A 17103-nucleotide genomic window follows, 5' to 3' on the forward strand; every position below is an offset into this window, starting at 1 on the left:
TTACGGTATCTTGTTTGATGATGGTGCTTTTGCCAGTATTTCCACTGCTGCATTTATGTCTCCTTCTGCCTCAATCAGTGCCTGCAAGTTTGCACTTTGGTCCTGGAAGCCCATGGCACTGAGCTGCTCCATTTGTCTCTTAAATCTGGTCTGTGGCGCCTCCTCATCCATCTCCATCTGATCTTCTGCTTCATCCTCATCTGACACCAAAATTGTATCATCTTCAGACTCACTGCTTTGTGCCGAGTCATCCGTGCTTTCCAGATCCACATTTGAGTCCTCCAAACTAAGTAAAAAATCTGGTACTTCTGTTGAGAGGGTTTGTAATCCCAGCTGGACCTGTAGCAACGCCTGCAGCGCTCTGGGGTTTCTCAGCAGGGATGAAATCTCAGCGCTCTCCATTGCCGGTGGCAGCTGCTGTGCCTGTTGATCTTGAGGTGGAGAATTTCCATCACTTGATATATAAGCACTATTCAGCAGTGTTTGTGCTGGGCTGTCAGGGTTCATTAACGCACTCTCCAGGTTGTGCATGAGTTCTGGGTTTCCTGTTAGCTGCTGAACCATGCTCTGAACATCCCCTGAGTTGGGTACCACTGTACCTGCTGCAGGACCCAAACTCAGCAAGGTAAAATGGTTGCCCACGCTGCTGCTGACAAATTGGCCATCATAGTCTTCTGCATTATCACTGTCTCTGTTGGACCACAGATCCCAAGGGTTGGGTAATGGCCTCCGGTTTTCAGTATGGGCTGGTAGCCTGGCTCCACTCGGGGGTGTGTTACTGTCCAAGGAAGCAAATGGGTTGCTGCCCAGCTGTGCCTGCACATTATCCAAGATGGGCTCCTCAATTTCCCTGTACAGCTGCTCCAGAGCTGTGTACCCACCAGGGATGCTTTCGAGGTTGTTCATGGCCACGTCATGGTTCCTTATCATCTCTTGCATTACAGCAGGACTCCTGCAGGCCTCTAATATTTCTCTGATAGTATGTGGGTCGGTAAGAATCTGACTGATCTCGGGATTTTCTTCAGCCAGCTGCTGCATCTGAGGGTTGGACATGATGATATCCCTGACAAGATCAGGATTGTCAAGGACATTCTGCACAAAGGTGCTCTGCACCATCTCGCTTATCAAGCTCTGCATGGACACATCTTGTTCTTGAATGCTACTCACCAAGTCCAACATGTGTGTTGAGCCCAGGCCTAGGAGATGCGCACCTGTCATCCCAAGGAGGAACCCTAGCAAAAATGCATTGTTGTTGATAGTGTTCAGATCCAGGCCTGAACTGAGGATCTTAGACAAGAGGTTCTCCATGGTCTGGGCCACTATTTTCTGGCTGGAGGTCAACAGCTCGGACAAGTTATGATGGATCAAGCATGGGTTTTGCAGATCACCTATGCTTCCCAAGTAGAATAAATTGGAATTACTGTGGCTGGGAGGTGGCATCAGGGTGGTCGTTCTTCCTTGATCTGTCAGGCTGTCCTGTGGTTTCTTCTGGGACCTGATGACCACATGGATTCTAACCCCACTGTGAACTCCATGCTGGCTCAAAGTGTCTTGATCCTTGAGGATTTTCCCAGCAAATATCAGGACCAGCAGATCAGGGGGTGTTTTGAAACGCTTGGCAACTTCTTCCTTAAGCTCCTGGACAGTGCTGCTCTGAGCAATCTCAAACTGCTCCTTCTGCTTGAGGGTCTTCACAGTGATTTTGATGATATTTGAAGAATCCATGGTGACAAAAGGTTGACTAGTCTCCACTGTCCCTTTGCTTTTGGACACGGTGGCTCTGACACCAGGACCGTGCTTTGGTCTGTTGAAAAGCAGAGGTGCTGGCAGAAGGTGGGAAGCAACAGGGGGCAATAGCTGCCAGGTGAAACAGGGGGGTGGCTGTTGCCCCTGCTATGGTGACAGCTGCAGGGAGGGAGAAGTGACACAGGGACAAGGACTGCCTCTCCCCACAGGGCAGACCAAATGCACATACCAGCCAGATGTTGCACAGCTGCTCTGCTCGCTCACCACCCTAGCCGTCCCCCCATGTTCCTTGTTCCGCTGTGGCCTCCTGCCCACATAGAATTGCCATGCTGCTGTCCCTGTGCTATGACATCTCAGCTGATGTCAGAGTGAGCAGCAATGGCCTGGGGAGGGGGCACCTCCCTTGGAGCTGAGCTCAGGCTTCCTCGCCTCCACTGTCCCCAGCCAACCTAGTCCCTGGGGCACACGGAGGACCATGACATGGGAAAATCCGGGAAATCTGGAAAATTTGTACTACTTAACTTCCACTCTCCACATGGCCCTATATATATGGGTATAGTCACTGCTGGAAAATCTACTGTTGCTCTCATGAGCTTCTCACAGCAGTTAATTATTCTCATTATTCAAAATAAGGCTTTTATTTCTAATCAGAAATTGTTTGTCTTCATTTTCCATTCATTCAAATTCATCCTTCTCAAGGGCATTACAATGATCCATAGCATCGGATGTTTTCTCCTGAGACTTCCACCCTGCAATGAAGATGCTTCTACAGCTCTTTAAAAATTAATATGTTTTGCACCCTTTATAGATCAAGAATTTTCTCCAGCACTTGAATAATATGTCTGTTCTGTCTCCCTCCTCTCCAGACTTTTTTGCTATCTCTTAAACCACCGACTCCAAACCCGAGGGCAGGATTGCAGCACTGCTCTCACCATGAGTAAGCCCACCTCCTCACTGCACTGCATGACTGACATTAGCCTGCTCCTCCCTAGCAATTTGTTTTAAGGCTAAAACAGGCTGTGGATTACTACAAGCCCCAGATATGTCAGCCAGGCCAAAAGCCACCAGCTTATCCTCCACTGAGCCCAGCAATGGGTGTTTTTTTAGAGATCTTTAAAATGTCTCTGGTCAGATGTGCTTTATTGCCTGAGCTCATGTTGCGCAAGACAGAGCAACCCCTGGGGTACACCCCAGCCCTCAAGAGGCTGCACTAAAGCACTCCTAACAGCCATGAATTGCCAGAACAGACCTCTGGATCCAGCCCTCTTCTCTGCACTTACCTGCTGCTCTGGGAGGGTTTGCTGCTGCCCCTTTCTGCCTTCAGCTAGGGCAGTGCAGTTTCAACACACGGTGCCAATGACCACCAGCAAGATTGTTCTCCTGTCTTTGTTAGCCAGCAGGTTCACCGCTGCAGGTTTTTCAGATGAAATGTCTCCTTCCACATTAACCTGCATTAAGCACAGCACACGCCACAGCTAACCTGTGGGCACACACATAGGAAGCCACCGCACAAATGCAAACATCAAAACTTCTCGTTTGCAAACCATCAAAACGTTGATGTCTGCAAACCACTTCAGCTGGCGGTGCGGTGCCACACTGCAGCTCTGGAGCAGACTGGATTTAGGGCATGAGCAAAAGCCGAGTGCGTCTGCCCCTGCCTCTCTGTGCCGGCCTCAGAGCCCTCCCCTGCTTGGAGGGGAAACCTTCAGGAGGGGGACAATGTCCTCCACTCCCGCCCTCCCACCCCTGCTCGTGCACTGCAAAGAGCGACTGCACCACAAGGCTGCATTTCATCCCTCCTCTTCCCACCAGCACAGACATCTGGGTGGGAAGACGCTGTGACAGCCCACAAAAGGCAGAGTGTTCCTCACCTGCTTTATACATCATGTAAGAAAAGCCCGTCTGGCCTCTGGGGCTGGTGAGCACTGCTGAGGGGGGCCACCCCAGTGGTCCCTGAGAAAGGCATGTCTGAGAGGAGCTGTCCTGGTCAGCTGTGAGGAGAGCAAAGCATCTGCACAGGGCAGGGCACAGAGCAGGATGGTGCCAGGGTGAAAATCACTGACCACAGGCTTTTGCTGTGCAGGTGGCTCCTCTGAGCTGGCCCTGGGCATCTGCAGCCCAGGTGGGCTGAGCGGAGGGAGCAAGGGTCTCTGCGTGTAGATCGTCTTGTGTTTGTCCTTCCAGACAAAAGCTGTTCCTGCTGTCTGTGCAGGAAGCCTATCCTACCTAGAGAGGCATTAGAAATACCCCTGCCTGCAGCCCCTCCTGCCAGCCTTGCTGCTGGAGAGCTGAAGCTTTCAAGGTGTCAAGGAAGAGGTGCTTCAGCCCAAGTGGCAAACCCAAAGGCTGTGCTTGCGGGCCAATGCTGCTCAAAGATGAAGCTCCTCATGGTGCAGCTCTTGCCACTGCAGTGTAGATGCTGTTGCCTACTGCTCTTCCCTGAAACAGCTCTCAGCCATTATTGCTGCTGAGCAGAGTTGGATCAAAGTGCTGGCTTCTCCAGATTTTCTCCCCTTTGTCTTACTCCTCTCATTATTGCAGCAGTGGAGCAGTGTTTCACGGGGACTGAGCAGCGCTGGTGTATGCTGGGGGAAGGAGCAGGACCTGTCCTGGAAGACAGCATGTCTCTAACTTCCCCTGGTCCCTCCCCATCCCACTGACAGCAGCAGGCACTGAGGTTTCCTCCCAGCTCACCATAAGTTTTCAAAAATGTGGACCTTGGGACTGGGTGAAGTAATTGAGAATAAGCCGAGGGGAACATGGACCTGCATTGCCCACCATCACCCCTGCACAGCTACAGGAACACACTGGGACCCTCACATTGGCCCATTGGCCGAGCATCAGCCAAAATGCCCCCACCAAAACGCTCCTTCCCTCGGATGCCTGAGCTCCTCTGGAGCCACCTCCGCTGGGACTGCAGCCCCCTTCTCTGATACAGCCTGTACCCCTCCTCCTTAGGACTATGACACTGCATTCACCTCTATTAAATTAGCTGTCTTTGCCTCATCTAAAAACCTTATTAGCAATGATTTTATACTTACTTCTACACAACTGATAACGACCATATATAGCATCAGACCCAGTGTCCAATCAGTCCCCACTGAATGTCCCCAGAAATGTACGGAAAACTAGCTCTCAGTGGGCAGCTATCACTGAAATAAGACTTTGCAGTTAGCCAAACTCCATTAACATCTGCTTTACTTATAATTTATTTGTTTGTTTGTTTGTTATAATGAGGTATATATCACAATATTCTGAAAATAAAAAAATACTCACAGTTGTATTCAGCCTTCAGGTAACTTTATCACCCAAATGTGGAAGTCATCAGAAAATGAAATGACATGATTCTACAGAATATAACAATAAAAATAAGTACTGACTGTCATTAATTACATTCTTGCCCTTTTTACACTTTATTGATCAAGTCTCATATTCACTTTTCCATTATTTTATTTGGATCTAATGTCAAACCAAGCAGTTTCAAATTTCTTCAATAATCCCATTTCTCCTTTTTAATATTAGCACATATCAGAAAGGGTTTCTTTTTTTCTGTTGGGTTTGGTTTTTTTTTTCACTAGTTTTGCTAAGCCTGGGGATACCTGAGGATGACTTGCAGGCCTGGTGGGTCCTCCACCGGCTCTTCTGGACCCCCCAGGCACACATTATCCAGACCTGCTGATTTCCACTTGCCTGAGTCCCATTCCCAAAGGCTATGGACAGGATCAACCTGCAGTTGAAAATGTGAATGGAAATATTCACAGGCAAAATCTGAATTGAAACATGCAACACAATATAAAGAAGTTTGAGGTGCATTGGAGACTTTGGGGTTCCCTGAGCTGTCTGTAAAATTCAGCAAAATTTAGTCAGCAGGCATGCAACAGAACTACCGGTACATCTGGGAACCTGTCCAGCCTTTCTGCAACAGAGCTATGGGTTGGATGTTGATGTCTGCTGAACACACTTATCTTGAAAACATTCCCATCTGGTCCACATTTGCAAGGTCCCCACTGTCTTTCATTCATTTCCCTCTTTTCAAAGCTTCATTTCACCCCTCTCGCTGGTAGACCAGCCCAGTTGCCTGTTGCCACCTGCCCGGCTATGCCCTGCTGCCTAAGCCCCCCAGCCCGAGCAGGTGAGCCACGTGCTCCCAGATCTGCCTTGTTCTCACCCCATAGATGATGGGGTTGAGCATGGGTGGCACCACGACGTAGAGGTTGGCCAAGGAGATGAGGACATGCTGAGGAATGCGTTGGCCAAACCGGTGCGCTAGGAAGGAGAAGAAGGCCGGTGTGTAAAACATGGCGATGACGCAGAGGTGGGAGCCGCAGGTGTGCAGAGCCTTGGGGGAGGCACGTGGGGATGGCAGCCCCCAGAGACACCTGAAGATCAGCGCATAGGAGATGATGATCAAGATGGTGTCCAAGCCTGCTGAAAGGAAGCCAGCAGCTACCCCGTACCAGATGTTGACAGAGATGTCTGCACAGGCCAGGCGGGCCACACCGATGTGCTCGCAGTAGGTGTGGGGCATGACGTTGTGCCCACAGTAGGGCAGCCGCTTGAGGAGGAAGATGGGGGGAAACATGATACAGAAACTCCTGATTAAAGCCACCACACCAACCTTGCCCACAACAGAGTGCGTCAGGATGGTCATGTATCGGAGGGGGTCACAAATGGCGATGTACCGATCAAAGGCCATCGCCAGTAAAACAGCCGACTCTGCCACAAAAACGAAATAGATGGAGAACATCTGTGCCAGGCAGCCACTGAAAGAGATTTGGGTAGACAAAGACCAGAGGACGCTGAGGGTTTTGGGCACGGTGGCAGTGGACAACAGCAGGTCGCACACTGCCAGCATGCACAGGAAGATGTACATGGGCTCATGGAGGCTGCGCTCCTTCACGATGGTGAGCAGCAGGACCAAGTTCCCAAGCAGGGCCGCAGAGTACATCATGCAGACTGGGATGGAGATCCAGGTGTGAGACTTCTCCATCCCAGGTATCCCCACCAAGATGAAGAATGCAGGGTGGGAAGCTGAGATGTTGGGTGTTGACATGGCTTGATGCAACACTTCATATTGTTCGTCGCTTGCAGGAGCTGTGTAATGGTAGGAAGGTAGGTAGGAAGAAAGGGTCTAAGAGCAGCTGAACTATATAACCCAGATACAAAGGGGAACTGAACTCATGATTAGCATTGCTCAAGGCACAGACACTTAAACTTCTGAACCATGTTTTATCTGGAAGTGTTAAATATTGTGCAATTTACTCCATCAGGGTTCCACACTGCTATTCAGGTTCCTACATACTGGCTAGGTACTGTTATTTCTGCCGTTTGAGTCTCTGAAGCAAGGAGTCTTCTGCCTGCAACTGCCTGCAGCTGCTGGGAACTAGAGCAAAATATACAGGAGACTCACTCTTGAAACAGTGATCACATAAATGCTTCTCTGAGTGGCATACCCTGGATGTGACCACCATTTATGCTGCAATTGAGAAATACCCAGGGTTGGAAATATATTAAGGAAAATTCTCTACTCTCCCATGGCTGCCACAAAGGAGGCATGTCCATTGCTCATCCTGCTCTGGGACACCCCGCTTTAGTGACTCAGAGCTGTTTGAAAGCTACCTACGAAATCAGGACATAAGGAGCTTGGTTCAGCCCTATTCTCCTTGGGATTTTGCCTGCCTGTATCTGCTCCTACGAAAGGTCTGTCTCTGCAGCTGTGTGTGAACTCAGTCCCCCAAGAGCAAGGAGAGCGAAAGGCAGGGGAGAGCCCCTTTCATCCCAAAAGCTCTGCTTCATAAGAGAGCCCCAGACAGTAGTGTCTGATCACCCAGGTATCTGGAGAAATTCTTTTGTCAGAGATGCAAAGAGACAAAATTAAAAGCCACCAGCAGCAGGGCATTATCAAAATGTCCAGGGTCTAAAAGGGGATTTACAAGTGTCATGGGGACTAACCAGCTGGGTGTCTGGAGCTGCCACCTTATGCACTATGTCCATGGAGCACGAACCAGGGATCTGAGCTGCTGCTGGATTGCCAGGTGCTACTGATCCAGTAAAAAATAAATAATGAAACCCCCTGAACTCCCTGGCACTGGGGACTACTGTTTTAGAGAATATGGAAAATTTACAGGCAAACTGCTGTACTAGCTCCCACCTAGTCTTCAGGTATTAGAAGAACACAAGTCCATTCTCACTCCAAGTGAAATCCCTTTGCATCCAGTGTGCCTGGCAGAACTGAGCAGGAGGAGCATGCTACTTCCATCCCCTTGAGGAACACATTGCCCAGTGCCCTCCCTGCCACACTTATGCAGGGAATTTGGGATAATGCAGCCAGAACCGTTGCCAGGAAATGTTTACGTATCTCTGGCAATGGTATCACACAATAAATCCTGCATGAACGCCTGCCATCCCCCATCTCTCTAATCCATCTCTACTTCACCAAGCCCAGTTGAAACAACAGTGCCGCAACCCAGCCAAATCACCCACCTTCTGTGCCAGCAATGGGATCCATTTCGGGCAGAGCCTGAGCCTGGGGTGTTTATAGCACATCCGGAGAGTGCCCTGGGGCACCGCAGGGCACGGACGATGCTGCTCATATCCTGACGCAGGTGGCGAAGAGCACCAGGGACACCACCAGTACATTTTCCCCAGGTATTTCCTACAGCTGTGCTAATTGGGTGGGGACTGCACAAGCCCTGCAGACTTTCAGGTTGTCCCTGAAGCAACCTCAGTGAATCCTCACCACCCCATCACTCATCACCACGCCAGCCACAGTAACTTCTGCAAAATTCATTGCCGGGTCCTGGATCCCAAAGGGGTTCCCAGGGCTATGCATGAGCCAGCCTGGGGCAAGCAGGGACTTGTCAGTCAGGTATGAGTTTTACCCTCATCCTTGTCCTAGACTGAAAGTGCTTTGGGACCAGGACCTGTTTTAGCTTTTTGTGAACCATGATGGAGAGGAATTTGGGAGCTCTGACATAGACATCAGCAGATATTCCTGTTAGAAACCTTTTAGCTGATTTTGTCCTCATTTCGTTTTAGAACAGAGCAGTGAATTTATTGGACTACTGTTCCTCCTCTAGAAATCTGCGGACACCCTGAGCAGACTGTGTGGTGGGGTCAGGGCAACAGCAATCAGCAGCTTCCTGACTGCCACAACCCTTCAGGGGAGCTGTCAGGGACCTCTGGGACCAACAGAGACCTCTAATACATGAGAGCAAACCAGTCAACCAATAACTCCATCCTGGCTGCCGAGTTACCATCTCATTTTAGCCAGGACAGCTTACAGTAATGTGCTATTTATTATCTGCCTGTATGTGTAGTGGGGATTTTTATTAATTAACTAGCATTTGCTAAGACATTATGATGATGATGGAGGTGAGACAAAGTAAAATCATTAAGCTTTGCTACTCTAATTTATTACCCACAGAGCTCTGCAGATGAAGAACAATTAATAAAGCACAATTGTTCATGAACAGCAATAAAAATGAATGGAAATGTGGTACTTTAACTCGGAACAGTCCAGGCTTTGTTCATGATGAAAGCTGTGCTTGTCTCTGTCTATTGAGCAAAGCATTCAAATACAGCTGAAGAGCATTTTCATTTAAAGCATATGCTTAGAGCTTGACTCGGCACAAACCTGAAGCATGATCTCCACTTCAAGTGTGGGCTTGACTGCTTCTCAGTGCATGTAAGCGTGAAAAGCCTGACCATGCGTTCACTGAAGACAAAGAAGTGTTTCTTACAGTGACTCCATTGACTTCCACTTATCTCCCAAAGTTTTGAGATTTCATTTACTTTTTGCACGTGCTACATGGATGCCATGAAAAAACTTCAGTCAAAATCCCTTCCTCCTCCCCAGAAAAGCGTCCCTGCAATCCAAACATGCTTACAAATAGCCTACCACATCAACCGAGCTAAAAAAAGAATAGGTCTTTCAAGAATGGAAAATTAAATACAAAGTGCAGAAGTTCTGGTTTCACATCTCGTATAAGTTATTAAGCTAACATTTTAACCACGTTAGAAATATAAATCTTCACAATCAGCTGGCTAATATCCCATTATGCATGCCCCTTTGGACATGAATTGCTAAGCTAGTGATTCATTGACCCAGGGACATTTGCCTGTGCAGTTTGCTCCCTGACCTGGCCACCACATCAATGCAAGGAGCAGAATGGCGCAAGGGCTGTGAGTTTAAAACTGCCTCCTCAGTTGTATAAAACTGTTCTTGGAAACCCAGAGCAGAAGGCTCCATGAAATGCAGTCATCTGGTACGATGACACACAGCCCATCCCAACCAAGCTGGCTGCTATAATGCCAGTGAAAATGTGGGTTCCGGCAGGAATGCATTGCCCCTGAGAGAGGATCCCCTGCGTGCTGAGGACCACTCACTGGAGTAACATCACCCCAAGCAAAGTGCCAGTGAGGGAGTGCAGTAACATAGCATCTAGGCCAGCCCTGTCCTGTTAGTGCCATTCCCTACCTATTTTCTGTTAGTTATACTTGGTTTGGAAGCAATTTGGAGGCAGGTGTTTGGCATTTGTGCAGCACCTGCCCAGGGAGATCTACCTCCCACTAGCTCCACGAAGAAGATGATGATGGCACAAGACTCCTGCTCATTTATAAGAGTCCCTTCTCAGGACCCTGCTCAGATTCATGCCACCTCTGAGCACACACACCATTTTAGCTGCACTGCTGTTGTGCTCAGAGTTAAGCATGCGCTTAAGTTCATTGCTGAGGAGAGGCCAAAGAGGGGAAGCAGTGAAGAAGGTGGCAGAAATAACCGTGTGAGTTAAAGTGTGTAACAGAGACACCAGTAAGCAATACTGTTCTTTAATATTGGCAAATTTAGATGGCAGCTCAATTGTTACTAAAGCTGGCCAAAAGGCTTTCAGAAGAAAACTCTTCAGCAGAGGGCTGCTTTGTCACAAGTTCTTGTTTTCAGGTAGGAAGGCAGGGCTGAAGGAGACCTTCTGAATCGCCAAACAAGTCTCTTGCAGTCACGAGCTGCCTCGCATCTCACCCGTACCTCCAAATCTGCTGTAACCCCTGTGACAGCTGCTGTGCAGCTACTCCAGGTCCTCCATGCCCTAAAGACCTTAAAGCATCTTTTTCTGCCTAAATGCATTCATGTGCTGCCTATAACAACTTGCTCTCCTGACACATTTTCCTTCTCACAGCTCCATCTCATATCAGAAATCACACGGACTGCTTTGTGTCAATACCCTTTCTTTTGCAAAGAAAGCCAACACAAACACAAATGTTTTGAGGACATTAAAAAAATCCAACGATATGAGCAGCTTTTGTAACGAGCTCTGTTATCTTCACTGTTAAGCAAACAGCTTTTAATGAACAGACTTTCATTTCCCCTGTGCCTGTCACAGGGTTCCCACCTTTGATGAAATCGGGGGGAAAAAAAACCAAAGAAAAAAAGAAATTTGTTGAAAGAGTTAAGAACTTCTGGGTTTTTTTTAATCTGAAATCATTAATCTCTTTCTTTCCATTTTCTTTTGAAGTTGTAGCAGCACTACCAGGATGACTGGAGCAGAGCAGGGTTTTGGTTGCTCTATCAGTGTCATCTCCTGCTGTGGACATCATTCAGCTGTGGACAAGCCTGGTCCCAGAGACCACTTGTTGCTCCTGCTCTCAGTCAGGGACATTGGGCTTGATCAGCCGCAACCTGAGCCCTCAGCGACCTGCTAGCTCCTATCCCTGATGCAGGCACAACATTTTGTGGAGCCCAGAGCTGGGGAGAGCCATTCCCTGGCATCTTGAGGGTCACCAGCCCCTCCAAAGGAGGCACCTCTGAGGTCCAGACGTGGCAGTGGTTGCCTTCGAGGTGGCTTTCCCACCATGGGCAGGTCTGAAATGGCTTTGCAGCACAGTAAGGCTGTGGGCTTGGCAAGTGCCCTCTGCCCTCTTGGTCAGGGAAAAAAGGATGTTCTGCAGAAATGACCGGATGATCTGCTCCATCTTGTCACTATGGGCATGAACACACCAGACCTTTCATCATGTCTCACAGCTGACACAGGGTCAGAGCATCCCAGCCCCTAACATTGCTGTGAGAGCTGGACTGCAGAGCATGAGCCTTCAGAAAGGACTCCCTAATTGCTTAATCAAAAGACTGGTTTCTGCCTGGATGAGAAAGAGTTGTACTGGCCAGACCCAAGGAAGCCCCTGAGCTCAGGAGGGGACCAAAAACTTCCCAGAGCCCCATGCCCCAGAATGGTGTGTAAGAGAGAAGTGCAGCTGCCAGTGGGTATGATGCAGAGAGGAGAAGCAAGCATTTGTCTCAGCATCCCACCCAGTAGAACATGAAGGAAAGCACAAGGAAAGGTCTCTGGGCTCTGATGCATTCCCTCCTCTTCCTCATCCCGGAGTTCCTTCCCACGGTGGAAAGGAAACTGCTGCCACAGCTTTGAAAGATACTGGTGGTTTAATGCTTAACAACCCCTGGGAGCCACCAGAGCCAGAGGAGTTCATGGAGGGGCAGCAGTGGGACCTCTGCAACCCTGCATGTTGGCCAAGCCAGGGCTGTGCAGGGAGCAGGCTCAGCTGCTCCCAGGACCATGCTGCCCAACCTCCCTGGAGGACACCCCGAGACCTGCTGCAGCCGTCTCTGCTCTCTGGGGCCCTGAGCAAGCACCAAGAGCATTGCTCACTCAGAGCCAACAACAACTCACACTGCAATTTTTGCATTGGTTTTCAGAAGCCTTGGCATTTAACAGCTGAGCCAGAATGGCCATCAAGACTCTGCTGTCAGGACGAGACGACAGACAGGTCCCATCTGAGCATGCACTGCCTGCCAAGTCAATGCTATACAAAGCACTGGGCAAGAGGACCTTTGTGCTTTGGTGATGAGAGCTAGGCAGATGGAAGCGTTGCTGTGACTCCTCCGTGGGACTGAGAAGCTCCAGCCACATGAGCGCAGCCCATTCCTGCTGCAGTCCAGGCTGCAGGATCCAGAAGACTCTTTACAGGACTGTGGCTGCTGGTGCCAGTGTCTCCACTGTCCTCCATATTATAATGACGCAACAAAACCCCACCTTGAAAGCCGTGCAGAGCACACTGATCTTCCAGCAGAGACCTAAAATTCCGGCAAGCTTCCCCCTGAGGTCTCCAGTGCTGCCTCCTCTCCCTTCTCCCCATGGGTCTTTATGTGAACCTGGGACACTTTAGCAGTGCTGGTGCTCACTGCACTGAGATGAGTCTCCCCTCTTTCTGACCTTGCCACTTATGTGATTCCCCAAAGCAGAGGCAGCAGATGAGTTTATGCTGACGGCCTGCATTGCTGTCTTTGCTGAGGAAGGGAGAGGCAAGGAAAAGGGCTGTCCTTGCTGGTCAGGTCGATGATGAAGTTAAACTCAGACTGTATACAGATGCACAGAACTGTCCTTGTTGCTCCTCACTCTTCATGTTTGCACTGCTTTTCACAACTGTCTGAGGCAGATTGCCAGTGACTTCAGGTAGAATAAGGTATTATTGATGTAACTGGTACATACACCGATGAGAGGAACAAGAAAAGGTCCAACAAAGCTATTTTGGTTTTGAAGGATAAATCAAATGTACAGCAACAAAGAAGTGGTGGGTAATCAGCCAGATGTATGGGCAGAAAAGGATCCTGTGGTGCAGTGTACTTCACGCTGAGCACTGCTCAGCAGTGCAGTGTTCTTGCAGATAGAAATGTCTCTGTGGGATGTATAGGATGTAGGAGACCATTGTCCTTTTGCACTCCAGTCTACAGGCTTGAATTCAGTTTTGGACATCATGGTTTAAGGAATATGTTTCCCTTAAACACGGGACAATAAAGCCTTTCCTGACCTCACAGGGCTCTTCAGCATGTAAACACCTTCAGCAGCAAGAGATGCCAGGGTCCCTCAGCAATGCAAGCTATACCCATGAAGATAGGATAGACCACCACCTGTGCCATGGTAAACAGCACTCTGCCCATCCAGCTATGGTTTGTGTACCAGGCTTCGGTCTGATGACCGACGAGGTGTTCACAGTCTAGGCACTGAGATAACAGGTGAAGGAACAAACAGAAACAAAGCTGTAGGACAGCAAACAAAATCGCCAGCAGTAAGTGACGGTAAATCAGCAGATGTAAGAGCCTTGATGCTCCTCAGCTGAACTCCACCCCATCTTTGCTAGATAGACCATTCAGGGGAAGAATCTCTAGGAGAAACTGGTAGCAATGAAGGGGCTGATGACCCAAGCCCACATTTCCAGAAATCCCACCACCCTCAGATTCTCCTGAACCTCTTGGGCAAACCTGTTCTTCCGGGGCGAAAAGTGCTGCAGCGCTCAGTGCTGCTTTCCATATCCTGTCCCATGTCCTCCATCCCTCCGGCAGCACTCAGCATCTGCTCCCCAAGCCAGGGCAAGGGCACTCCCCCGCAGGGCACAAGAGGCGGAGGACACGTTCCCGGATCTGCCTTGTCCTCACCCCGTACACGATGGGGTTGAGCATTGGCGGGACCACGACGTAGAGGTTGGCCAGGAGGATGTGAACGTGACTTGGGATGTGGTGGCCAAACCGGTGCGTGAGAAAGGAGAAAAAGGCGGGCACATAGAACATGAGGATCACACAGAGGTGAGAGCCGCAGGTGCTCAGGGTTTTGAGACGAGCCTCCGGGGATGGAAGCTGGAAGACCGTCCTGAGGATCAGAGCATAAGAGACAGCGATGAGCACAACATCCAGGCCAGAGGAGAGAAGAGCTGTTGTCAGCCCGTACCAGACATTGGCTTTTATGTCAGCACAGGCCAAGCGGGCGATGCCCATGTGCTCACAGTAGGTGTGGGGCATGACATTGTGTCCGCAGTATGGCAGCCGCTTCAGGAGGAAGATGGGTGGGAACATGATGCAGAACCCCCGGACAACGGCAGTCACAGCTATTTTCCCGATCACCGAAGGGTTTAAGGTTGAAGAGTACCGCAGCGGGTCACAGACGGCCACATACCGGTCAAACGCCATCGCCACCAGAACGGACGATTCCACGATGAAGCTGAAATGGGTGAAGAACATCTGTGTAATGCAGGCATCAAAGGAGATTTCCCTGGCACTGAACCAGAAGATAGCCAGCATTTTGGGCACTGTTGTGGTTGAAAGCATGAGGTCAGCAACAGCCAGCATGGCAAGGAAGAGGTACATGGGCTCATGGAGGCTCCGGTCCGTGATGATGACAAAGAGGAGGACAGAGTTGCCAAACACCGCAGTGATGTACATCAAACAGAAGGGGACGGAGATCCAAATGTGGGACTCCTCCATGCCTGGGATGCCCGTCAGGACGAAGGTGATAGGATCAAAGCTGCTTTCATTGAGCTCATACATGATGCTTCAGTCCTCAGTGTCAGCCTGACTATGCTCTGTGCAAGAAAGAGAAGGGATAAACAATGCCTGGGGAGTCTGGTGTTAGCCCATGACCACCTACAAATGTGTACAAATTGGTGCATACGATGTCCTGTTTGCAACTGCCTTCCAACCTGAGCCATTTCTGAAGGCCAAGGGGTTGACTTGCTGTGTTTTGCTGTACAAGAAAACTATTCATTCTTTCCTATCAACCCTACAAACTGTGTCTGTAAGAAAAACATCTTCTCTGTCCTTCCATTTGCACCACAAAACAGGCCAGGTCCTTTTCTACCCAGGTCCTTTTCTATCTCCACTTTACCCACTGTCAGAGAAAGGCTTGTAAAAGTCATAATTACTTGCCTGGTCGCTGACGGCAGGCTATATATCTGTGTGCACCTGGAAAGCTGTGTGTCTTTGTTAGGACTGTGTGTTTCTTCAGGGAGATGAAGTAACACAATGTCTCACACTGTTACTGAGCAGTGACCAGTTCATTTCTGAGAGCTCCTTGTACAAATATTAAGATAGGAATAAAAACTGTACCAGTACCAACACTGATAAATATCTTGGATGTGGCTGACATTCAACTCAACCTCTGAAGGTTGTGACCACCCCTGAAACTTCTGCTGGACATGTTACTCCCTGTATTTCCATCTGTATAAACATGTTCACCTGTTTGCAAACACCGCTTTTTGTGCTTCTTCCCCCTCCCACAGGGATTTCAGAGACCCAAACACTGGCAAATACCAAGGGGCAAAGGGGGGAGCTAGGCTGGACTTTCAGCCCACATCCAGACCTTCTGAACAACCTGGAGTAACTCTCTTACCTGGCAGATTCCCTACCTTTTCCTTCATTCCTTTTCCTCTCCTTTGTAAAGAGGGGCAAAGACACAGTGGTCTACACAGCATGATCTTTGGACGAAGAAGTGCTGGCCCAAAATGCAAGGCAACAAGTGCTACCAGGGCAGCCAAGTCATAGCAATACTCTGGAGAGATACCCCAAGTGTAGACTTCTGCACTGATGCTCAGCCGACACCAGGCCTTTCCAGCCTCTGAGCTCAATCTCCTGCAGTTTTCCCAGTTCCCAAAGTGCCAGGGTAGCCTGAACTGGGAGCACAATCCCATGAAGTGCTGATCAGCCTAAGGGTATTTTGCAGATTTGAATAATGCAAACAAGCCAAGCCTGCAGAGTCCTCTGTGGACGCTTTTCCACAAGAAGGGTTTTGAAGAGAAGGAATGCTGCAGGACTGCTGGTTTTATGTGCTTCCCCCCATTTTGCCCCTGTTAGTTGGCCCACCCCATCCCCTGTACATGTTCTATCACACACTAGAAAAACCCTAGGCCAGGGTTGGGATGCAGGAAAATTAGTTTGATTTGGACCAAAGCTACACCTTCATTCTTCAGACCTGCTTGCAGTCTGGTTTATTTTTATTGCAAACTGCAGGTATCTAAGTGCAAGACACGTCTGTATTTCTAAGCGTTTCCATTAAGAAGGATTCTTGTCCTCTATGAACCGCAAGTCCACTGAAAACATCAGTCAGTATAGAAAAGATCTTCAGCTCATCACAAATATTTATCCAATTGCCTCTTCCACTTTTAAAACCACATAATTCAACAGAGGTGAATAAAGATAGGCTAGGTCTATGATTGTATATTAAATCAGCCTGGGAACGTTCCCAGGCACCAACGCCAGCCAGCCAGTGCCTGACTGGATATGGTTTACAAAGCAGTTCAGCAAGTCTTTACACCTCCACTTCTTAGTGATATAGAAATATATTTCTCTTACCCACAGCTTTACTTCCTTTCATTCTTTTCAAACAAGAAAGCATTGCCCCAAACACCAGTGTTTAATATAAAATGACTCACCAAGGGCCAGCCCCAAAGAGGAACGAGGAACCTCAGCCCTGATCAGCGCAGAGCTACAAGGGAGTGCAAATTCCCATCTGCACTGCAGAGGGCTGATGATATTAATCCTTCCCCCTCCTGAATCTCAGAAGGAACATCAGCGCGTCAACT

At 49.2% G+C, this 17103-nt stretch overlaps 3 protein-coding genes across 3 annotated transcripts; all 3 read right to left on the minus strand.

Moving 5' to 3' along the window:
- LOC126048163 (ubiquilin-1-like) lies at positions 1–1725 on the minus strand. The gene is made up of 2 exons (XM_049822754.1): positions 1393–1725; positions 1–1260 (listed from the first exon to the last, which is right to left on the minus strand). Exons 1-2 carry the CDS (start codon positions 1723–1725, stop codon positions 1–3), a joined length of 1593 nt encoding a protein of 530 aa, XP_049678711.1.
- Positions 1726–5842: 4117 nt separating this feature from the next.
- Positions 5843–6805, minus strand: LOC126048164 (olfactory receptor 52B2-like). The gene has a single exon (XM_049822756.1). The coding sequence runs from the start codon at positions 6797–6799 to the stop codon at positions 5843–5845; it is 957 nt and encodes a 318-aa protein (XP_049678713.1). The 5' UTR covers positions 6800–6805.
- Positions 6806–14098: 7293 nt separating this feature from the next.
- On the minus strand, positions 14099–15073 carry LOC126048287 (olfactory receptor 52B2-like). The gene has a single exon (XM_049823099.1). The coding sequence runs from the start codon at positions 15071–15073 to the stop codon at positions 14099–14101; it is 975 nt and encodes a 324-aa protein (XP_049679056.1).
- Positions 15074–17103: the final 2030 nt, after the last annotated feature.

Source organism: Accipiter gentilis, chromosome 19 (assembly GCF_929443795.1).
Source record: "Accipiter gentilis chromosome 19, bAccGen1.1, whole genome shotgun sequence".
Classification (NCBI taxonomy): Eukaryota; Metazoa; Chordata; class Aves; order Accipitriformes; family Accipitridae; genus Astur; species Astur gentilis.

Excerpts from the sequence above, each read along its gene's own strand:
- LOC126048164 (XM_049822756.1), bottom strand. The coding sequence starts at position 6,799 with ATGTCAACACCCAACATCTCAGCTTCCCACCCTGCATTCTTCATCTTG.
- LOC126048287 (XM_049823099.1), bottom strand. The coding sequence starts at position 15,073 with ATGTATGAGCTCAATGAAAGCAGCTTTGATCCTATCACCTTCGTCCTG.
- LOC126048163 (XM_049822754.1), bottom strand. The coding sequence starts at position 1,725 with ATGGATTCTTCAAATATCATCAAAATCACTGTGAAGACCCTCAAGCAG. Across the intron at positions 1,261-1,392 it reads ATTTATTCTACTTGGGAAGC|ACTATCAACAACAATGCATT; the intron begins ATAGGTGATCTG and ends CTGGATCTGAAC.